Raw genomic sequence first — 25,275 nt, forward strand, 5'->3', positions numbered from 1 at the left:
GATAGTTTTAGTAAGAAGACACATAAAGGAGAGTAGTAAACTTTTAATGATGTTCCAAGGATGGTATTGCAACTTTGATAATGAAGAAAGGACAGTAATATATATTTTTCATTGGACCAAATTGGACCAAATAAACATTTTACCTCACTCCTTTATCTGGGTTCAGCGTTAGGATAAATGTATGTATCCATTTATTTTTGTTCAATGTAAATTCATATGTTTGAATCTCACTGTATGTGGTGATGAATGATTGTTCATTGTTCACTGCAGTAATGGTGATCAGTCTCACTGTATGTGGTAATATGCTAAGTCACCCTTAGAAACTGGTAGATGTTCTTCGTGTTTCACTGTTGCAGTCATTACATTTGGGTAATCCTGCTGGCAGGTTGCCCTCAGTTGGCCTGAATTCCAAAGTCTTGGGTTCTGCATCGGCTGTCATCGCCCCTTCACTGATTTCGCCATTTTCTTTAGTCTTTCTTGCCGTGCGGTGCCTGAAGCAGAAGCAGTTCGCAAGTGCCAGTCGGCCGACTCCTGAGATTTTTCGAGTTCGAATTTCAGATCCGAAGTCTTCTATAAAGCTAAGTACCCCGTTGGGGAAACCTGTTTCTTGCTCCAGAACCGATGTCAGAAAAAGTTAATAATTGCATTTCTTGTGGGAAGCAAATACCTCATAAGGACTTTCATTCTTACTGTATTCCTTGCCTAGGCCCTGATCATAACTTTCTGGGTTGTCGGTTTTGTGCTAGATTTAACCAACGCACTATTAAGCATTGGTATGATTTTTGCTTTAAACTACTTTGGACACAGGTTTAATTATCCAGAAATGTCATCTGAAAGCCATCCGACTACCAGAGTTCACAAAAAATGCAAAGAAAAAGAAAAAGAAAGACAGCCAAGGCCCAAAACTGACGACGAAGGTTCTTCTAAGCTAGTCTCCAGTTTGCTGGCTCTCAGTGAGGCACTTTCACAGCCCCTGATGACCGCTACTTTAAAGTTGCAGGCCACTACCGACTCCCACGTGGAGTCGGCAATGCCGCTGGAAACGCAAGGTATTGGAGCCTCGGACGCGAATCCTTCAGATGGGTCCGTAACCACTGAGCAGGCCGGTACCGGCATCTGAGGGTGTATTCAGACCCAAACATCTATACATTAAACCGACCTCAAAGGCAAAGACTAAAGCACCTTCAAAGACAAAGAAGCAAACTCAAAAGCCATGTGGACAGGCCTCCATGCCCAAAAAACAGATGCTCAAAATGGCCGAAGACTTGATTACCTTGATCAGGGGTTCCCATCCCCCTCCTGATAAGCGGCCTAGGCAAGAGACTGACTATGAATCTTCAGATCAGGTTTCCATTTCTTCTGATTTCTCTTCTGATCAAGAATATTCTTTTCCCCCCTATGAGGATTCTGATGCTGAAGACTCCATTCCTTCAGCTTCTCCTCCTGAGGACTTTTCTTTTGGGGAAACCTTACATACCATGAGGGAGCATTTCCACTGGGAGTGCCAAGATTTTTCAGAATCTAAAAAAAGGCTCCGGGATTTCCTGTTACTACCTCAGCACAAGCCACTAGCCATCCCTCATGTGTTAGACATTGTAGATGATGTGTTTTCGGAGTCTAGCCTTACCCCTGACTCCTTGCCTCCAGCTCCTGTTAAGCCTGACAGATATTACAGGGTTCCTGACTCACATAAATTCCTTTTTAAAAACACTGCTGCAGTCCCAGAAACTATCTCTCAGGGTCCCAAGGGAGTTAAGGCTTCCGCTGCAAAAAACCCTACCCCTTCTGAGAGGGGTTCTAGGGCACTGGATAGATGGGGTAAAAAGGTTTACACATCTGCTACCTTGGCTATAAGGGCCTTAAACTGTCAGTTTCATATGCTCAAATATCAGCAACACGTCTTGGCATTGCTTAAACAGATAATGTTGTTAAACTCTGAATGTGCAGAAAACAAGGAAATGCAGGATATATTGCATGCAGCTGAATAAGTTGGAAAGCATACTTTGCAATGTGGATTTGACTCTTTAGAGGCCTCTTGCAGGGCCACAGTTACAGGTTCTGTAATTAGAAGGCATGCTTGGTTAAAGGAACAAAATCTGCCTGATCATGTTAAAGTTAAATTATTAGATGCACCTTTACAGCATGATACTTTGTTTGGTGTTAAGGCACAAGAGATGTTAAAGAAAATGGAGGACAAGGCTAAATCTATGCAAACGGTCAAAGATGACTTACAAGTACAGCCGCCTAGGTTTAGTAGACACTGGCCAACAAAGAATTGGTCCTTTCCTGTGTCAGACAGACCTCAAAGGGGCAGACCCAGATGCCCTGGAGGCAGATCTCAGGTGCAAGGTTCATACAGGTCAAAGCAATGGGGTGCTTCTACCTCCAAAAGTGGAGAAGACAAATCACAACCTTACAGGAAACAGTCCCAATGACTTCCCCCTGCCTGCACCAAGCACTTATTTCCTGGCAGCACCCTTAGGGGGAAAATTAGCACTTTTTTCTAAAAATTGGCACATTATAACCCAAGACAAGTGGGTTCTAAATATCGTGTCACAAGGCTACAAGTTCCATTTCCATACCCTGCCAAAGGCAAATGGCTGGCCAGATCTGCCAAAAAATCAATGGGCAGAGGTGCAAAAACAAGTCTCATCCCTCATGGGCATGGGGGTCATTCAACAAGTACCAGAGCAAGAGCAGGGACAAGGATTTTACTCAAGACTGTTCTTGGTGCCCAGAAAGCACAAAGCCTGGAAGCCAATACTGGACCTATCGATTCTGAACACATTCCTGGATATACCAAAATTCAAAATGTTGACTTTGCAGCAGCTTCTGCTCATACTGGGCAAGAACGCTTGGCTTGTAACTTTAGACCTAAAAGAGGCATACCTGCATGTCTCAATCAGACAAATATGCAGAAGATACCTCAGATTCAAGGCTGGCTCAGTGCATTACTGTGCACTGCCCTTTGGCTTATCTACTGCGCCCGGGATCTTTACAAAGTGCCTGGCACCAGTAATTGCATTCTGCAGACTAAGAGGAATACAAATATATCCTTACTTGGATGACTGTCTCATTCAAGCAGAGAACAAGGACATCCTTCTACAGCATCTGCTGTTTGTGAAAAAACTTCTAACATGCCTAGGGTACACAGTCAACAAAAAGAAATCAAAACTAGTACCCTCTCAAGAGATAATATTCCTGGGTGCAAAATACAACTGCCCAGATGGCTTATCTCATGCCAGACAAACAAAGGCAACTGACTACCTATTTCAAAATGTTAGCAACAAAGGCCCAGTTATCTGCAAGAAACATTCTGCAGGCTTTGGGTTTCATGGCATCCTGCATCCTACTCATTCCATATGCAAGACTGCATATGAGGAAACTTCAGTGGTACCTAAAAAGTGTTTGGACTCAACATTGCCACAGCCTGGAAACTATAATTACTCTCATTCCCTGCCTGCAACAGGAGTTTTGATGGTGGGCAAAGGCTTGTCACCAAAACAAGGGACAGCCATTCACATTACCCCCAGCCAGGCAGATGCTAACAACGGATGCATCAGATTATGCCTGGGGGGCCCACATGGCAAGAAGATGCATTCAGGGAACATGGACCTCAAACCAAATGCATCTACATATCAATCAAAATGAGATGCTAGCTGTTCAAAATGCCCTGACAGCCCTGACAGCCTTCAAGGACCTACTTCATCCAGGACAACTACTGATAAAGACAGACAACACCATGGTCATGTGGTATATAAACAAGCAGGGGGGCACACATTCGTACCCCCTATACAGACTAGCCATTACTTTACGGGACACAACATTGACTTACCAAGTACATCTGCAGGCACAATTCCTGCCAGGAAGGAAAAATACTCTGGCAGACAAACTAAGCAGAAACCTCCTGGATCCCCACGAGTGACAGCTGGATCCACGAGTCTTCAGCATGATAACAAGGAAATGGAGATGCCCGGACATAGATCTGTTTGCCTCTCCTCACAACTACCAACTAAAGAGATTCTGCACAAGGATTTATCACAGACAAGCATGGAAAGTGGACGCCCTATCCTTCAGCTGGAAAAACCTATCAGTATATGCCTTTCCCCCTTTGCCTCTCCACCCCAAGGTACTCCTAAAGGTCAGTCAGGAAAAGCCAAAGATGATACTGATTGCACCAGACTGGCCCCGCCAGCACTGGTACCCTATATTAAGGAGCTTGTCTCAATGTCCAGCTTGGACCTTACCTCAAGTACTGCATCCACTTTCCCAGCAAAACAATCAGATCCTGCACAGCCAACTCAGGACTTTAAACTTGGCAGCACAGCGGATAATGTAGTCATACAAAACACACCTCTCAGCAAAGCTGTGATGAATGTCATTTTGGAAGCCAGAAGGCCTAGTACTAGAAAATCTTATGCTGGAAAATGGAAGAGATTCTGTGCTTGGAACCAGGCACAAGGAACAGATACAGCTGTGCCAACTTTTCCTCAGATTTTGCAATACTTAACTGAGATGCTGGACAAAGGCCTATCTTTTTCATCTGTTAAAATTCATGCCTCTGCCGTTTTGGCTCATTACAATGCAGAGCCACCAATCTTTTCTCATCCCTTATTAAAACAGTACCTCAGAGGAGCCAAAAATTTAAGGCCTCCAAGGAGATCACGAATGCCTGCATGGGACCTCAACTATGTCTTGGAAAAACTCACCTTGCCTCCTTTTGAGCCAGCTGCCACTGCTGATATAAAGTTTTTTATCTTGGAAAACAGCTCTGCTCCTAGCAATAACTTCTGCAAGATAGGTCTCAGAGCTACAGGCACTCATGGCTGTGGAACCTTTTATCATTTTTTATCCAGACAGGGTCTCCCTGAGAACAAACCCAACATTTATGCCTAAAGTGGTGTCCAGTGTGGATCTTAACCAAACCATTCATCTGCCAACTTTTTATCCAAATCCACAGAACAAGGGGGAAAGAATTCTGCATTCTTTGGATGTACACAGACAGCTTAGATTCTACTTGGACAGAACCAAAGTTTTCAGAAAGACAGAGCAGTTACTACTGGCATATGCTGCAGGATTACAAGGAAAGGCTATCTCAAAGCAGACTATTTCAAAGTGGATAGGCCACTGCATTCGGTACTGCTACTTATACCATGGCAAGCCAGTGCCTAAGGGCATTAGACCACATTCCACCAGAGCTGTAGCCACTTCAGCAGCCTTTCTCAGGGGAGTACCAACCAAGGACATTTTAGAGGCAGCTACTTGGAGTTCAGTGCACACCTTTACAAAGCACTATCATCTGCCACTCTATTCTAAATCCAGGGCAGGCTTTGCCACTGCAGTTCTGCAGGGTCTCATAGCTGCTTCTAATGCTGTTTAGCTCCAGCCTCCCAACCATAGCTTTGGGAATCTACCCAAATGTAATGACTGCAACAGTGAAACATGAAAAACTTAGTACAGTTGTGTACACTTACCATAAATGTAGATGTTCGAGTGTATTCACTGATGCAGTCCAGGTTACCCACCTACCATTCCCCCTTTTCTTCTGATGGAACCTATCTTTCCTTCTCTGATTTATACAACCTATGTGGTGTATTTGCTTGTGGATGAAGGTAAAGTTTATATTGCTACATGTCATTTTATATAAATATATATATATATATATATATATATATATATATATATATATATGCATATAAATTTTGGCTACCCATTTAGGGGGCACCTGACATCTGGGGCAAGAAAAACTAAAGAAAATGGCATTGGCTGCTTCTTTTATACCCCTGACGACGCAGGACCCAATACTCTGGAATTCAGGCCGACTGAGGGCAACCTGCCAGCAGGATTACCCAAATGTAATGACTGCAACAGTGAATACACTCGAACATCTACATTTATGGTAAGTGTACACAACTGTACTATTCTAATGGGTGTCGATATTGAAAAATAAACAAGAATGTAGTTAACCAATTAATCTTTTTTGAAGTCATTACAGCAGAGCCAGTTGATAAGAGATCAGTACATGTAACTGTACAAGTGCTCTGAGAATAAGACTCAACATGAACGCTAACAGCACTTAGAATTAAGTAATCCAGTTTATTTATCAGGTTTTACAGTACTGTAATTTTTTTGCAGAGCCCATTCTCAATATTTAATTAGACCAGTAATTAATTTGTCGGTTAATTATTTCTTTCATAGCTAATACATCCTACCTTGCCAATTGCAAACTAATAACACATATTTCCTTTTTAATCTGGTCATATTATTTTAATTGTACTTTACATTTAATCTGTTTCTGCTTACCATTTTCATGTTCTATAGCATTCAGAAATTAAGCCAACACTATTTGATTAGGTTGTATTTTTGATCAATATCTGTTATTTTTTTTTGTTTTTTGGATGTGCATGCCAGTCTAACTTGGGATTTTTTTTTCTAGACATGAATACATCAGTGGTTACTACAGTGTCTCAGCTTACTTTTTCTCAAAGCTGATGGCTGATCTGCTACCTATGAGGACATTACCTTCAATTATCTTGTCTAGCATCGCCTATTTTATGATAGGTAAATTTCAGAAACTATTTTAAAGCACACTTTTGTGTAGCATTATTTTTGTCACTTCCTAACATTGTCATTTAAACATACTGCAGAGTGTTGTGTTAAAATGTGCTTAACTCATTCACTTCAATGGAGCTCAGGAAGTTCACACTCAAACTTCCAATGTGCGGAGACAAAACCTTTTGACAGAATCAAATTATTTCCTCACATTTCAAACAAATGTTCATATTTCTGGAACCATAGGGGTTATGAAACAAGTAAATGGCAAACTCTTCAGCATAACCTATTTTTATACTGATAGTATTCCTTAGGTTGTAGGTCTTAAACCAAATTTTATAAGTCACAGTAAACATAGTAACTATTACATTTGATTAATTATGCTATAGAAGTGCCACAATCAATACCACTAATAAGTCTGACAGATTGGGTACATATATGTGCAGAGACTGTACAGCCTGTAAGCATATACATGATGGCAACACATTTACACATCCCTTTAGGAATTTCAGTTACAGTAGTAATTTTTATGCTGACTGCACTACATCAAACGTGGTATATTTTGCATATTGTATGGCATGCTACAGTTTCTACATAGGCAAGACTAATAGACGCCTAAAGGATAGGATCCTTGAACACTATAGAGACATCAGAAATGTTAAAGAAAGTAGTGCTATTGCCATGCATACTAAGAATACAGGACCAGAACATATCTACAATTTTTTAGTTTTACAGATATTGTCTGAGAAACAGAGATGGGGTAATTTATTTAATGATACAGAAGCTGCCGAACAGAGATGGATCATACGATTTAATGCAGATAAACCCCTGGGTTTGAATCAAATGGTGTCACTTAAACCATTTTTTAAAAGCTCGACCATTGAGGCATTGAGTTTTTTGTATGGCACGTCCAGTATATATATATATATATATATATATATATATATATATATATATATATATATATATATATATATATATATATTTTTACAATTTCATAATTTTATACTTATGCATGTCTGTATGCTGGTTTTATGTGTACATCGATACTTAAGTATATTTTAGCATTCATTTATATATTTTTCACTATTTATATTATGCCTATATACTCTTAGCAAGGCGCATGCATTAGCACATGTACTCATTGGTATCAAGTCAGATGTATTTTATATATATATATTTTTATAGATATATTTTATATATTTTTCTATGCATGTTTTAACAGAATTATTAGCTTGGATAAGGAATGTGTGATATATGATATTCTTATTGCATTATTTAGTTTTATATTTTTTATTCTGCGTTGGCAACTGTGTTTCTCTTTAATTAACAGTGATTAGGGTAATTGCCTGCATCATCATGTGACTGTTTCAAGTATTTAAGGAAGTGTGGAATTTCAACAGTTGTCTGATGAAGGGGTTGATCCCTGAAAGTGCTAACCTGTGCACTGTTTGTACTGTTCTACTTAAATAAATCTCCTAGCTGTGGTACTGTCAGTGTTTCTTAAGGAAATGGGTTGGCCTACTGGGATAGCAGGACACAACTGACATCTATGTAGAACACCAGGAAATGTCTGGCCAAAACTGGCCTCCGCACAGTATGCAGTAGTACCCAAGGTGGCAAATCTCACTGCAGTATATGTGTGGGGACAACTAACTGGGGGGTCATACATCACAGGCATAGATGTTAGGGAGGAGGTCCTTAACCACCCCTCATACCCACACAGCAAGTCAGCTGTAGAAAACCACAGGGAAATGTCTGGTAAAGGCACACAAATGGTGGCAATGTTGAATTAACCCCCTAGGGACTCACACAGTGATAGCACAGCAGGACCTGCAGTTGCAGTAAGGCTATGAAGGGTAAGAAGTCTGAAAATCAAATGTATGCCACTACAATCTGACCTGGGCTCTTTACTGATATGCCTCCAGTCCCCAAGACAGGGCACAATAGTATGGTAAACAGAACCAAAATGTGAAGCAAATATCAGCACAGTCTGTGCAAATGTGTATAGTTGACAGTTGTGCACCCCCCATATACCCACACAAATGCAGTAACATATGTTTGCATGGAAATAGCAGCATAGCACACATTGACAGGGCTGTAACAATACACATAAAAACATGTTGCCTGTCCACAATATGCAGGGGTCAATGAGCTATGTGTATGTGTGGTTAATACTGTCTGGATCTGGCCAGCATGTTCTCCTGGCAGCTGTCTTGTAGTGCCCTAGGTACAGTACTGCCTTTGACAGAGCCATGTGCAGATAACTACAGTGCCAACTGTTATGCATGTCAGTGACACCCCCTGCTCTGCCACTGACATACCTGGAAGTCACAGTACTATGTGGAATATACTACAGATATTAGTGACATCTTGAAGGATGTGTAGCAGAAGTGCCAAGGCTTTTGTGAATATAAGTGCTTTGTGGTACTGTTGCTAGTGGTCATTCTCAATAATCCTTTTTCTTATGTTTGCTTTTACAAATAATAGAGATGCCTGCACAGCTGAATGCACTCTGTACCCACACCCATAACTCCCAACCTCTGACAGCAAGATGTCTGGACAAGGGCAGAAATAAAAGTGGAACAAAGGCACAATGATAGGCATGTGTCGTAAATATCACCCTTACATACTGTGAAAGTTGGTAGGGTGAGAGGTTTGCAGTAGTGGGAATAGTCTGAAGACTATGTATTCTGAAACAGTAATGTCGGTATTATTTGTAACATCACACTTCAATTATATGTAACTAACTTGCCATAAAAACACAAGTTTATGTAGAAAGGATAAAACCTCTAGCCAAACACCTGGACAACCTGCCAAAAAATGTACAGGTCAGGGGTATGCCCACACAAGGATATAACATCTCAGGTTAGAAAGATACCACACAAGCAGGAGATCCCCAACCAGTATATCATCAGGTTGCAGGACTGTTTACACAGCTATGTGTCGTTACTACACTGGCTGTAGACACACCTCACAAATGGCCTTGTTGGGGAAGAATTTACATAGCTGCCCTCATAATATTGATCTATGCATCATACAACTAGTATTCCTCTGGTAAGTACTGTGATGATCTGAGATGTCTGGCACTAGGTAATGAAATAATACATTGCAGTTTCAGACTACAGATATGTCAGAAAATGTCTGCTAAACAAAACAACTACCATGAGGAAAGTCCTGTGTACTCCTGAAAGGTATGGCTGTAGCACACAAAACCCTGGACTGGAGTCCTCCTATCTCTGGAATGGAGTCCCACCCTAACTAAAGAAGGTCACACTGGGCATGCTTCTACACTTAGAGAATCACAGGATGTTGGAACCCACTCCGGAATATATGACTGTATTGTGTATATATGTCTGTGCATACTGACAGCTATGTACACCTCAACTGTACCTGCACACACAGACATCAGACAGTATTATCCTCAGCTATCTGTACGTGGCTCATATGTGACATATCTGCATCTGTTGCATGACATACATACACACACACACACACACACACACATATATATATATATATATATATATATATATATATATATATATATATATATATACACACGGGCAAGAAATAACACATGTCAAGCATGCACACACAGATGTGGGGAACTGAGAGACAGACAGTGATACAGAGAGAGACATGGGGGCACAGACAGAGTGAGGCACACACACACACACACACACACACACACACACACACACACACACACACACACACACAGATACCCTGAATGGCATACAGTGATGTCCTGCTGTGGACAGTGGCATACCAGTTGTAAACAGCTGCATGTGCCAGCATAAAAGGTGAGCTCTTGTGTAGCAGTACTCAGGTTGAGTTTATATCACATCACTTGCCCGTGTGTGTGTGTGTGTGTGTGTGTGTGTGTGTGTGTGTGTGTGTGTGTGTGTGTGTGTGTGTCTTTATAGGTCCAAGTATTAAGAGACTCTTACCACTCACGATAACTGCATAATATTATATTACAAATAACTAGATGGATAGGGGTTCTAATCTCAATGCTGGCAACTGTGTGTATGTGTGTGACAATTGTGTATGTGAGAGTAAGGGGGTGTTTGTTTGTAGGTGAAGCAGTTTCAGGCGATTCCCACCCACAACACTTCCCAGTGCCCCACTTTATCAGTCCTGCTGATGTCATTCCCCTTATTGGCACCTTTGGCCAGTTGTCAGCCAGTAAGCTCTGTAGTGTGTGTGATAACTGCATGACACTATAGTACAAATCACTAGCTAGACAGGGGTTCTAATCTCAGATCTGGCAGACAAGTGTGTGTATTTGTGTGTGTGTTTGTAAGAAGAAGTATTTTGACAAGTCTTCCACCCACTGCCCTACTTTATCACTCCTGTTGATGTCATTCCCCTTATCAGCACCTTTGGGCAGGTGTCAGCCCAGTAAGCACTGTAGTTTGTGCGATAACTGTGTAACACTATAGTACAAATAACTAGAAAGGCAGGGGTTCTACTCTCAGATCTGGCAAATGTGTGTGTGGGTGTGTAAGTGTGTGTGTGTATGTTTGTAGGAAGAAGTATTTTGATAAGTTACCCACCCACTGGCCTACTTTATCAGTCATGCTGATGTCACTCCCCTTATAAGTTCATAGGTGTGTACTAGGCTAATGGCTCTGGAGCCATTATAAGCCTAGCTCATAGAAGTGCCCACCATTGTGCCACCTGTCAATAGTTCCCAGTGCCCCCATCAAGTAGAGCCACTGGAGTGATCCCTGGGGTGAACTTTCTATTACCTATCCACTCAGCAAGATCTTTCTGGAACAGGGTCATCCAGATGCTTTGCTTGACATGTATAGGAAGCCTATTCCAGGGCATGTGCAGTCTCTATGTGAGGAACTTGTCCCTCCAGCATTTTGTGTTGATTGTGGTAATGAGGTCAAGGTCCCTGCAGTATGTGGTGCAGAGAGATTGGGATGTCTTTAGATGTAGCATTTGTAAAAGAGCTGAGTCAGACATGGCTTTGCCAGTCAAGCAGAGATTGCCTCTAAGTAAGTAGAATGAGACAGAGAATAGCTGGAGTCTTTTGAGTCTGTCTGTGTAGGACATGTGTTTAATGCCTAGGATCCTCATTGTGAGGTACTTTTGTGGCCTCTCCAGCTGTTGCAAGTGCCTAGTGAGGTACATGCCAAATGGACCATTATACTTGATGATTGGTCTAATGAGGGAAGAGTACACAGAGATGATGACCTCTTTCTTCCTGGATGTAAAACACTTGTTAATGAGATGTGCCACATAGAAGGATTTCCTGACCACAGTGGCAATGTGGTAGTTAAAGGAGAGGTTGCAGTCAAACTGTGTCCCCAGATCTCTTATAATGCCTACAGTGTTCATGTGGGCTCCCATTGATGTGGTACTTAGTGGGAACTGAGATTTTACCAAAGGGGCTGATGATGCATTTTGTGGTGTTAAGCTTCAGGCCATGGTTTCCACACCAGTCAGTGAGGCCTTTCTGTAGGATGTTTGCATCACTTGTGGAGTTAATGATGGCTCCCAGCTTGTAGTTGTTTGTGAACTTGGCCAGCCAGAGTTCCTTTGTGTTGGCCTGGACTCCTGAGGAGTAGATGCTGAACAGCAGAGTACCCAGGACTGATCCCCGTGGGTCTCCACTTGTGACTGGCTGGCAGTCTGACTTGGAGCTCACTACTTTCACACTGTGTGTTCTATCTGTGAGCCAATTTGCAACCCACCCCAGTGATATAGAGGTTGATGCCTAGTTTGGTGAGTTCATCCATAATTCCTGACTGAGGAATGGTATCAAGAGCCTTGGCCTGATTGATGCAAGCTCTATGCAGTGCCTTACTGTCATACACAGCCCTGGTGACTGACTCAAAGAAGTCAACCAGGTTGAGCAGACATGATCTCCCTTTCACAAAGCCAAACTGTGTGTGGTCCAGCATTAGAAGATTACCTATATGCAGGTGTAACCTGGCGGCAGTAATCCTGGGTGCCTGGCATTCTTCTGGCATTCTGATTGTTCCCTTATGGGGAGAGAGAGTGGTAAAGCTGGCACTGAATGTGTTGACAAGAATGTTGGCAATATCTTTTTGCTCAGTATAGGATGTAGCATTGTGCAGTACCTCAGAGCACTTCTGGGTATTGGTGTGCTGTCATTGTCTGCTGCAATTCTGCCATCATAGGTGGCTTTAGATGATTTCATGAAGGATCTCAAGTTGTTGTTGAGGATAATAAGGAAGTTTTACCACTCTTGGGACTCCACCTTTTTCTGCAACAGTTTCTTCCTTCTGTTGTATAGGTTATTAGTGGCAGGGGACCATCAGATTGGCCCCCAGTGTTTGGAGGAGAGTGTCCTGATTCTGTTGTATATGGCTAGTTCCATGCATTGATGTACATGTTTGTACAGTGCATTTGTGTATGATTTGGCAGTCATGGAGGTATTTTCCATTGGCATGGGTGCTGTGAAGTTAGCCTATGAGTCCAAAGTCAGTTTTGGAGAGGTTTTTCAAGGTGGTTACTTTTGTGGGGTGTGTGGGTGAGGTGTGGATTTCCATGGTGATTACTCTATGTTGGATTTGACCAGGTAGTGATTGACTGCTGTTGTCAAGCAATGGTCCCATATGTTAGTAATCAACACAGGTCAAGGATGTTACTTCCTCAACTGAGTGTCAGAATGAGCTGGTCCAGGGCATTGGAACTGATGAAGTTTAGGAAGCATTGGGCCAGTGTATTGGTGCTTGAGCATCTTTCCCAGTTGAACTCTCCTAGTATGAGAGCATTGGGTTGGACCTTGATAGATTCCAGGGTATTGAGGAATGTGGATTGAGAGCCCAGGGACATGAATGTGGACCTATAGCAGGCTATGACCTAGATTTCACTATTACCCAATGTCTGTTGTACCTGAAGTACCTCAGATGCATTATGCTGGGATACTACTCTGGATGTGTGCATATCCATTATTAATATGGAGACATCACCGCCTTTGGAGTGGTGGTCCATGTTTTGGGGCTGACAGGTGTGGAATGAGTTATAGCCTGGTAGTGCAGGGGTGCTGTCTACTGCTGTAAACCAGGTCTTCGTTACAGCACAAATGTTAATGTTCTCCATTTTGAGGAGTGCCTCGAGTGGCTGCATCTCGAGATGTAGATGTCTAGTGCTGAGCAGCATGACCCTCAGATTGCATATATGTATAGCTGTTATGGTGGTAATTTGATTTGGAACACCACCTAAAAAGGCACTTTTTGGGTGGCAAGACACTTTGCCAGTACCTGGAAACCCAGGGGTGACAGATGCAGACCATCTCTGGCAAGCCATCGCATTCTGTCATCCCAAGCAGACAGATACTGGATCCAATGAGAGTGACACCAGACACTTAAGCCAATTGATAAAGTCAATCATTTGTTATTTATACTGTGGTACCATTCTGGGTGACAGCAGTATACTGCTCAGGGCTACTGTCATACCTGCCTGGCCCACATAATCTGAGAGCTCCACCATGACTCTTTTCATATAGTCCATGGAGGTGCATGTCAGGTCATTCACTCACACATGGACAATGCCAGAGTGATACGTGTAGTTGTTGTGGAGTGACCTGACTGGGTGTGTTATATGTTGAATTCTGGCACCTGATAGACAGCTGACTGTTACCTCCTCCATGTTCAACCTAGTGAGTGGGACATCTATGTGCCTCAATATAGAGTCACCTATGATTACTTTATCAGGCAAGATGGTTAGCCTTTGAGGCTTAGGTTGAGGGGCACACTGTGTAGGTGAGATATGTGTTCTGTGGTTTGTGCTGTGGTGGTCGAGTGGGTGTCTGTTTTGGTGATCACAGCTGTTTGGGTAAATGTCTATTGAGTGTGAAGGTGGGTGTGTGGTTATTGTTTGTATGTCAGAGGTGTGATAGTGGGTGTTCTGGAGGGGTATGTGTTCCATGTGGTGTGTTGCAGGTGTTGACCCTTCTCCTCTTGACCAGCTAGTCCAGTCTTCGCTGGAGAGTGCATATCTTCCAATCTGGTGATATAGGTATATCTCTCACAAGTCAGAGTATTGGGAGTTTAGAGGAGAGGGTTGTCTGTGTGCATGAGGCAGTTGCAACAGTGCCTCAGAATGCCCAAGTGCACCAGATTAATGGGAAAAAGCACAGAGAACTGCACTTTAATCATGCCAGGAGGGGTAGTCATAACTACTTAGTACTGGAGCTAATTCCATGAGGAACAACTACTGCTTATGGCTGTCAGATGTGCTTGAATAATTGATAAAAAAAATCTGTTGAAGTGCAAAGATATTAGGCTATTTGAAGTGCAGGAGAGAAAGAACTAGCAAGATCTAAGGGAAAAACTGAAGGCAGACTTTCCCACACGTGTAACAGTTTACCTCAGCTGTGCAGTTATCACCACCTTTGGCCAGTTGTCAGCCCAGTAAGCTCTGTAGTGCGTGCGATAACTGTGTAACACTATTGTACAAATAAGATAGGCAAGGATTCTAATCTCAATACTGGCAGGTGTGTGTGTGTTTGTGTAGGAATCATATACTGTGTGGGTTATACCATTTTGAGTTGTGTACCACCCTGTAAACTTCCCATCACCCTACTTTACTAGGTCTGCTGATGTCATTCACCTTAGAAGTACGTTCAGACTAGGTGAAATCATATAAGCTCCATGGCACATCTGATAACTGCATAACACTATAGTAGAAATAATTAGATAGGTAGGGGTTCTAATCTCAATACTAACAACTGTTTGTGCGTGTGTGTGTGTCTTTTGGTGAAGCTCATATCCTGTTTGGCTGATACCATTTTGATTTGTGTACCATCCACACCTGTTTACCACCTCCTGATGGCATTACTTTATATAGCGTGGTAATGGCAACTGCCTCACGTGCAACATCTTAAATCATTGTGCAGGCCATACCAGTCCTCTATACAGATGTCTATGGAATATCCAGATGTTTCCAACCTATATGTGGTCCTGTGTCCCTTAACAATGCCCATGTATGTGATATTGTTGCCAAATTGGCCACAGTAAGTGTAGTGACACACATGCCAGTGTCAGGCATCATATCTGACTAAAACATCATGCTGATACAATGTCTGCTACACTATCACTTGTCCAGGCTTGTAGGAGCAGTACATGACTCCACATCCTATTTCTGGTGGTTTATCTCACCATCCATGAAGGCATTCAGAACATTATGTGTTGTAAGGTAGTGTGTTATGTCCCATGCATATAATCTATGTGGGGCATTTCATGTGTATGTAGTAGGAAAGTACATCAAGGTGGAAATGTAGGTTTAATAATATATTGCCAACTGTGTTTATGTTATTGTATGCACATCCACTTTGTTAGTCCTTACTGTGTGTATGCAAAGGATATACCATTTTGTCTCCCTGTTCCACCCAGTGAAGTCAGGAATACATACCGCAAACCTATCATACACAGTATCATGCATGCCATCACCAACTGCATCAGGGTTGAGTTTATGGGAAAGAAATGGCAGGTCTAAGAAAGACAGCTTTCTAAGCTTTTAAAGAAATGGTAGGGCCAGCAGGTGTTGACAGGTGAATCTGCTGCAGTTAATGTAATGGTTATGCTTGTGAGGGACATGGTGACAGTACTGCAGTAACCTGTTCTGTATGTGTGAGCCTGTGGTACTACACAACACTGAGCTGACATGTCTGAAGGCTACCTGTCTGTGACAAGGAGCATGTATACAAGGTCACACTGTCTGACAACAGTGTCCCTCACACATTGTTGCATGCATACACACCTGGTACATGTACATATAAAGCTGTACCTTGCCTATGACATGGTCGGTGTACTCCCGTTCTGCCATACACCGTCTTGGGAATGTTTGCAGGGCCACAGCCTGTAGACACACAGACACCTGGAACAGAAACAGAATACAACATGTCAGACTACATTCAGTCAGTGGTACTAGCAGCAATAATGCATCCTGGCTAATAAGGTACATACACCTGTATGTGAACCCATAACAAATGCAAGCAGACAGCACCTTATATAGTATTACATAGCTACACTGTACTATATTCACCCTGTGCATCAGACCCATTTTAGCATGTCCCTGCATCGATGGTATGGATGACAGGGATGTGGCACAGGTATCTTATGCACAGGGTGTGGTGTGGGCTTGCCAGAGGCCTAGGCATGGCCATATGGTTGACACCATGTGTGTATGCTTGGAGGGGTAGCCAGTAGTTGGGCTGTGCAGAGGTGCTGTGTGTGTCTGGAGGTGACCTGTCTGTGATACAGGTGTGTGTGTTTATGTATGCACACAGTCACGCCATGTGGCTGCCCTACACAGGGGTATGTTGGACAGCTGTGGACCATACATGGCAGGGTGTCCAGTCCACCGTCTCTCTGGCCACTGACACGGGAACTGGTCCTGCCAGGGGTATCACTGGCATCACCAGGCCAAAAGTCAGATGCAGTATTGCTTTCTGATGGTGAATGCTGTTTGCTGGATCCATGGCCCTGACAAGACCAGACAGGACCACATGCCCATGGCCTGCTTTGGTGTGATGTGGACAGCAACCCCCTTTCTGTAATGCTGGTGTCACTGCCACTATGGGAGTGTAAAGGTGCATGGGCCTGTAGATTCTCAGCTGTTGTTGGTGCTAACATACATCCATGTGGCCGATGCCCATCTCCCACCATATGTTCTAGCACAGACATACCATGGTCGAGGATTGCCAAGGTCTCACCCCACCGTCTATTCATGACCTCAGTATTTTGACATGTGGCCTCAACAAGGTCATGTAAAGCAGGAGAGTTGCGTCCACCACCCTGAGTATTGATCTGGTGTGGCATTCACTACGTGCCTGTGCACCCATGACAGCCCAAAACATGAGTCTGGTGACTCCTGTTGTGGCACATGCTATAGCGGCTTGATGAGCAGCGGTCCTCCTGCGAGAACCCCTGTCCATCCACCTGTGTGGGACCTTGCCTGCACTCTGGCTATGGCCAGTGTCTATACTCACACCTGCCATAGTCACTACACTAGCCTGTTCAATGCCACCACCTGCCAACTGTCCATCATCTGTGGCCACTGGTGATGGGGTAGGTGTGGGCATTGTCACTGTGTGCAGGGACAGTGGGGACAAGAGTGGGATGCCAACCAATGGCACAGATTCAGCCCCTGACAACCTCACCTGTACTTCACTATTCCTATCATCATTGTTAGAGTCTGCAGAGATAATGACGTAAGTTTCCAGGTGGGAGGGACCCTGAACCCCATCGCCACCTTGTGAGGGGAAGACAACATATGTACATTAATACCTGCACTTTGAGGTTGGCTGGTACACACACACACACACACACACACACACACACACACACACACACACACACACACACACACACACACACACACACAATCACACACACACACACACACACACACACACACACACACACACACACACACACACTTGCAGGTGAGGTGGCACAAATCTGTTACACAGACCACACATTACCCAAATGGTGACATGCATGACACACGGGCCTCAACATCATGCACTGCAGCCAGTTTTACTACATGTAACTAACAATATAGAGCTCTGGGATATGTGATTAGTGTTAGTAGGTGATGGCCCTTCCCCAGCACAGACTGCATCCATGTACACATCATTGCTGTTCACCTGTATAGCACAGTGGCAAGTACTACAGAACATACCTCACAACTGTACAGATCCTTGCAGGATATGTAGAAGTTTGCTCAGTTTCTCATAACCCCTATGTTTGTCTGATACATAACTGAGATGTTCTGAGAAGTGACATCACTGATTAATGACATACATTTGAGTGTCAGACCTCCAAACCAGCAGTAAATGTATGGTCACAGAATTCCTGTTACACCACCAACCTTTCAAGCTTACAGTGGATATGATAAGTGTACACAACCCTGTTAACATGCCATGTTCTTGTAATATATAAGATGAGACTGCAATAATGCATTCAAATATGTTACCCACCTTTCATGTGACATATGACCTGTGCAATCCAATCGCTAAACAAACAAATGTGTTACGTGTAAAATATAATGACTGCAATATTTACAATATGGTGGTTGCATAAGTGTGCACACCCTTAAAATGATACTCTGCTGAAGCACCTTGTAAGTGACTTACAGCATTCACTCTTATTGGGAAGGTGTCTTACCAGCATGACACATCTTGACTTGGCATTATTTGGCAACTCTTCAATGCAAAGGTCACCCAACTGTCAGATTGCAAGGGCAGCTCATGTGCAAAGCCCTCTGGGGTTTTTCTATGTGGTGTAGCTGTAGGCTCTGGCTGTTCCAAGGCATAACCATGAGTGTGTTCAGGTGGAGCCATTCTTAGGTAGCTTTCAATGTGTGCTTCGGGTCGCTGTCATGTTGAAGGCTGACACCCCTCCCCATCCTCAGTATTCTTGCAGATGCCTGATGGATTTGGGTCAGACGTGGGTGTTATTTGGAACTGTTCAGCATTTCCACCATTGTGATTACAGGCCCAGTTCTGGCTTTGGAACAGCATCCCCACAGCAGGCCACTGCCATCAGCATGATTCACCATGGGAATGCTGGCCTTCAGGTTAAGAGAGGTGTTGCTTGTGCACCACACATACTTTTTGATATTGTGGCTGTGAGGTTGACCCATAGTTTCATTACACCATAACACATTTTCACACATTCCTTTGGGAGACGTGATGTGCTGTATTACAAATTGTATCCACTCCTGGATGTTTTTTGGTGTGGGGAAATGCTTCCATCTTCTGTCCCTACCCCATAGGCAAGACGTATGCAGAATAAGGGAGAGTGTTCTCACATGTAGTACACAACACCAGTACTTGCAAGAGATTCCTGCAACTCCCTCAGTGTTGCTGTATGTCTCCTGTCAACCTCCCTGACCAGGTTTTGACATGTCTTGTCATCATTTTTGGAGGGACATCAGGTTCTTTTCAACAGCACTGTTGTCCCATATTCAGTCCACCTTTTGACAACTGTCTCCACTGTGTTCCATTGTGTATGCAGTGCTGTGGCAATGTTGCTGTACCCTACTCTTGACTGATACCTTTCAAATATGAGATCCCTTTGCTGCTTTGTAAGCTGTCTGCAAGCCATGGCTGTTGCAGGCAACTGCGCAAATGTCATGAATATCCTACATGGACAACAAACTGTTATTTGGTGTTACTCAGAGTTCCTTTACTGATGGCAGGTGTGTACCCAAACAGACTGAATGCTGTCAGTAAATTGCAAGCTGCTGCAATAAAATATTATTTGAAGGGTGTGCACACATATGCATCCAGCTTATTGTAAGGTTTGTATACTCCATGTTTGGTGCCCAACAGATTGGTTTGAATTGTTTTACAAGTGAATTGTTCATGTCATAGGTCACATTACAGGTTGGAAAAGGTGTTGACTGACATATTGTGGTCTCAATTTGTATATATATCACAATCACCTGACATCTTAACAGGGGTGTGTAGACTGTTTATATCCACTGTATGACAGTTGTGTTTCACACATGTCCCTACCTTATGCCATTTGTCCCCCCATTTTGTTGGTCTCTGTCCAAAAGTCTTGCACTGACAGGTTGTGAGGTATGCTACAGGGATGTTACATTCTCTTCAGATGGCCCCTGTGGTGACCACTGTGATGCAATGCAGTTAACCCTACCACAAGTGAACATGCACATAAAGCAATATGGCTATGAGTGATAATTGTGTGGATGGTACATTGTATGGCCTTCACATGCCTGGGGTATTGGCAAACCACAACAGAATAATTCCATGCTCACCAGCTTCAGGCTGCCATCCCACATGCAGACCAGAGGGACCTAGGTAGTTGTGGGAGAGAAGTAATGTCAGCAGACTCACATGTGGCATTGGTACTGTATGGATGCAGCATGTATGCACATTTACAGTACAACCCCAACTACTACAGAATATGCTGTCCTTCATCATAGATGTGCACTTCTGTACATTAGAAAACCCCATCCACAACTGCAATCTGACCTGATGGTACCCCAAGGTTGCTGAGGAGCTCCTCGGTGGGTATCAGTAGGGGCTGCATGGCTGGGCCCCCACCTGCGGCTGTGCAGTCCCTGGCCACTGCAGCAGCCCTTTGCCGGGCATGGTGTATGAGGTCATTTGCACGATGCTGGACCTGCTCATATGTACGTGCATGTAGGCTGACATAGTTTACCCTGTGGACAAGGTCATCCCACAGGCTGGTCCTCTCCTGCAGATGTTGCTGGCTCCAACCAAACATTATGGCATGGTTCTGTAGTATGGCTTCTATGATTATATTTGTCTCAGCTCCTGAGAAAGTTGATCTTTGCTGATGCGACATTGCACCTGGAAGACATAAAAATGGAAACACACCACAAGACCGCATACATTTGTCAACAGTATGTACAGAACCTGCACAGCTACATTGAATACCAGTAGCCACCACTCACAACCACACCATACCTCTGTAATCTATCAGCACTGTATCTGCTTGGATTGTACTGCTGGTCCTGATGTGTCATATTCCCCACAATGAGGGCTAGTTAATTTTATAATCCTCTGTTCCTCATTCATGTCTGTGTAGAGGGATGACATTGACCGTCTTCCATGTGGATGGGGTGCAGATGGTGCCAAGGCTTGGTGTGACTACAGTGTATAATGGAGCTGGGAGCACATGCCTGAGCTTGTGTAGGATGTGGACAGGGATGTCATCAGGTTCCATGGATACTTACATTTGTTGCCTTTCAGTAGGCAATATGTACCTGCTCACTGGTGATGAGGGGAGTGGTGTGGGTGCTGTGCATATCCACCTATAGTGATGCTGAGCTAGGGGGTGATGTTGGCCCTAAACCTGCAGCAGGTTGGCTATAGCTATGTTGTGTGTGTAAGTGGTCTGATTGGCCACCATTACAGGGTGGGTTGATGTGTTGCCTCTGAGATTGCAGACATATGTGAAGATGGCCTTGTGATTGGCTTTGGTGGATGTGTCCAATTTGTACTCATAGTTAGCCTTACAGTACTTCACCTGTGACCTTATATACTTGATCAGACAAAGGCTGACTTGATGCCAAGTTGGTGCATGCTCCTAATTTGCCCTGTACATTCAATATGGGGACCATGTCTGTTTTCTGTGTATTGCTGCTGTTCAGCAAAGGGGATTACTCTACTTTGGTGGAGGCAGGTTTTACAGGTAAGGTATTGCTGAATCCATATATTTATGTTGGTGTTCATATAGCTATTTGTAGTAGGCATGAACACACAGTCATGACACAGTTGGACACCTCTCCATTTTCAAACAGATAATCATTCTTATTGTAGTACCCATGGCTGTGTCAGGGCAATGCAACAACCAGTTGGATCCACAGTAACTAGGATTACACACGTGTACAACATGTACAGCTTCTTTAACTGACATTTTGCATCCCATGTCTGTTGTTATGAGGCAGCCAGATACACCTACTCATACTGACATGTGCACTGGTAATACCTGATATACACTTCTGTTCTATGTCAGTATGGCACACTGTATTCACATTCTTGCTGCCCAGTCATCCCTCTCAACCTGTTAGAGCAGGACATCTATAGGATGCCACACTTACATGGGGGGGGGCAATGGGACAAAATTAGTGGTATTGTCAATATTGCTGTAACACACAAGTCATTCTATAGCACAGTAGCCTTTGCATTGACAGACATACTCTGGAGGATGTCCAACACTCATATGGCAGGAAGAGAGAAGAAAACCTAAGAGTGTGGTAGTGAGGGTAAGAACTTTTAATGTTAGCAGTATGACTGGTATAGGGACAGAGCTAGGTAATATGATGGCCAGACAAAGGTGGATATGTTGTGTATGCAAGAAACCAGATGGAAGGAGAGTACAGCTAGGTGTATTGGAGGTAGGTCACAAGTGTGCTATCAGGGTGTGGATGGGAGTGGAAAGGGGGTAGGGGGTTATCCTGAAGGAACAGTATGCCAAGGGTGTTCCTGGAGAATGACATGAGTGTCTGATAGAGTGATGTTTATGAATCTGGAAATTGATTGTGGGATGATGAATGTTGTTAGTGCATATGCTAAGCAAGTTGCTTGTGAGATGGATGAGAAACAGAAATGTGAGGTCAGTTGGATGATGTGGTGATGACTGTACCCAAAGGTGAGAGAGTGTTGATTTCAGCAGATTTCAGTGGCTATGTTGGTGAAGGGAACAGAAGGGATGAGGAAGGGATGGGTATGTATGGTGTTAAGCAAAGGAATGCAGACGGTGAGATGGTAGTGGATTTTGGAAAAAGGATGGGCATGGCTGTGGTGAATACATACTATAACAAGAGGGAGGAGCATAGGGTGACATACAAGAGTGGAGGAAGATGCACACAGGTGGAATATATCCAATGTAGGAGGGCCAGTTTGAAAGAGATTGCAGACTATAAAGTGGTGACCGGGGAAAGTGTAGTTAGGCAGCACAGACTGTTGTTCTGTAAGATGACATTGATGATCAAGAAGAGGAGGAGTATTAGGGCAAAACCAAGGATCAAATGTTGGGAACTGGAAAAGGGTGATTGTGAGGTGGAGTTCAGGAAAGATTTAAGACAGGCACTGGGTGGTAGTGATGATTTACCAAATATTTGGGTAAGTACAGCAGAGGTAGTAAGGGAGATGGCTAGAAAGGTGCTTGGTGTGACATGATATATGGCTGGAGAAAGGAGTACAAGGACACCTGGTGATGGACTGAGGAAGTACAAGGCAGTATATAGAAAAGAGGTTGGGGATGAAGGAGTGGGATTGTCAGAGAGATGAGGAAAGTAGACAGGAGTATAAGGAGATGAGGTGCATGGCAAAGAGAAAGGTGGAAAAGGCTAAGGATGAGGTATATAAAGACTTGTGTGACAGGTTGGACACTAAGGAGGGATACAAGGATTTGTACTGGTTGGCTAGACAGAGGGACAGAGCTAGAAAAGATGTGCAGCAGATAAAGATGATAATGGATAATGTGGAAAACGTACTCACAAGCGAGGAGAGTGTGTTGAGCCGATGGACAGAGTGCTTTCAGAGGCTGATGACTGAAGATAACGAGAGAGAGAGAGAGATGGTTGGATGATGGTAGTATGGTGAATCAGTAAGTGCAACGGCTTACCAAGGAGGAAGTAAGGATAGCTATGAAGAGGATGAATAGTGGAAAGCCTGTTGTTCCACATGACATGCCTGTGGTAGCATGGAGGTGTTTAGGGGAAATGGCAGTGGTGTTTTTCACCAGATTGCTTAATGATATCTTGGAAAGTGAGAGGTTGCATGTGGAGAGGAGATAAAGTGTTTGTGTACTGTTTTAAGAATAAGGTTGATGTGCAGAGCTGTAGTAACTACAGAGGGATAACATTGATCAGTCACAGCATGAAGTCATGGGAAAGAGTAGTGGAAGTTAGGTGTAGCAGGGAGGTGGTCAGCAGTATGTTTTCATGCCAGGTAAGAGCACTACAGATGTGATGTTTGCTCTGAGAGTGTTGATGGAGTAGTTCAGAGAAGGTCAGGAGTTGCTTTGTGTCTTTCTGGATGTAGAGAAAGCATGTTACAGAGTGCCTATAGGGGAGTTTTGGTATTGTATGAGAAAGTCATGAGTGGCAGAGATATATGTAAGACTGGTACAGGATATGTACAAGGGTGGTGTGACAGCAGTGAGGTCTGCGATGGGAGTGACAGATGGGTTTAAGGTGGAGGTGGGATGACATCAGAGATCAGCTGTGAGCCTTTCTTATTTGCAATGGTGATGGACAGGTTGACAGACAAGATCATACAGGAGTCCACGTTGACTATGATGTTGGCAGAATACATTGTGATCTGTACTGAGAGTAAGGTACAGATTTAGGAGACCCTGTAGAGGTGGAGATATGCTCTAGCAAGGAGAGGAATGAAGGTCAGCAGGACTAAGACAGAATATCTATGTGTGAATGAGAGGGAGGGTAGTGGAATGTTGAGGATACAGGGATTAGAGTTGACCAAGGTGGTTGAGTATAAGTGATTGGGATCAACATTTCAGAGTAATGATGACTGTGGAGGACAGGTGAAGAAGAGAGCATAGGCAAGATGGAGAGGATGGAGAAGAGTGTCAGTACTGATTTGCGACAGACGAGTACCAGTAAAAGTGAAAGGGAAGGTCTACAAGAGGGTAATGAAATGTGCTATGTTATATGGGTTGAGACAGTGTCATTGACAAAAATTCAGGAGTCAGATTTGGACGTGGAAGAATTACAGATGTTAGGATTTGCACTGGTTGTGATGAGGGTGGACAGGATTAGCAATGTGTATATGACAGGGTCAGCCCATGTTGGATGGTTTTGAGACAAAGCCAGAGAGGCAAGATTACATCAGTTTGGACATGTGCTGCAGAGGGATGCTGAGTATATTGGGAAAAGGATGGTAAGGATGAAACTGCCAGGTAAGAGGAAAAGAGGAAGGCCTCATATAAGGTTCCTGGATGTGGTAAGAGAGGACATGCAGGTTGTGGGTGTGACAGAGCAGGATGCAGAGGACAGGCAGAAATGGCAACAGATGATCCACTGTGGTGACCCCTAATGGGAACAGCCAGAAGAAAAAGAAGGAGATGTTTTAATGTAATTCTTCACAGATTTGCCAATGATTTGCCAGGCATAACACAACTGTATGAGTAAGTGACTACAAATATGAGGCACACATATGGTCAGTGTGCATAACACTGGACAGTTTAATGGTATGGGCTCAGTATATCA

The 25,275-nt window shown here is 43.6% G+C and overlaps 1 protein-coding gene across 2 annotated transcripts in view; it reads left to right on the forward strand.

The window, feature by feature from the left end:
- ABCG2 (ATP binding cassette subfamily G member 2 (Junior blood group)) overlaps positions 1–25,275 on the forward strand; it is an 897,562-nt gene that overhangs the window by 665,795 nt on the left and 206,492 nt on the right. For both annotated transcript variants that reach the window (XM_044061359.1, XM_044061358.1), the window contains one exon: positions 6,437–6,561. In XM_044061359.1, the coding sequence (XP_043917294.1) occupies positions 6,437–6,561 (125 nt within the window). The remainder of the gene's footprint in view (positions 1–6,436; positions 6,562–25,275) is intronic.

Source organism: Protopterus annectens, chromosome 2.part0 (genome assembly GCF_019279795.1).
Source record: "Protopterus annectens isolate FY-2018-M chromosome 2.part0, PAN1.0, whole genome shotgun sequence".
NCBI classification, from domain to species: domain Eukaryota; kingdom Metazoa; phylum Chordata; order Ceratodontiformes; family Protopteridae; genus Protopterus; species Protopterus annectens.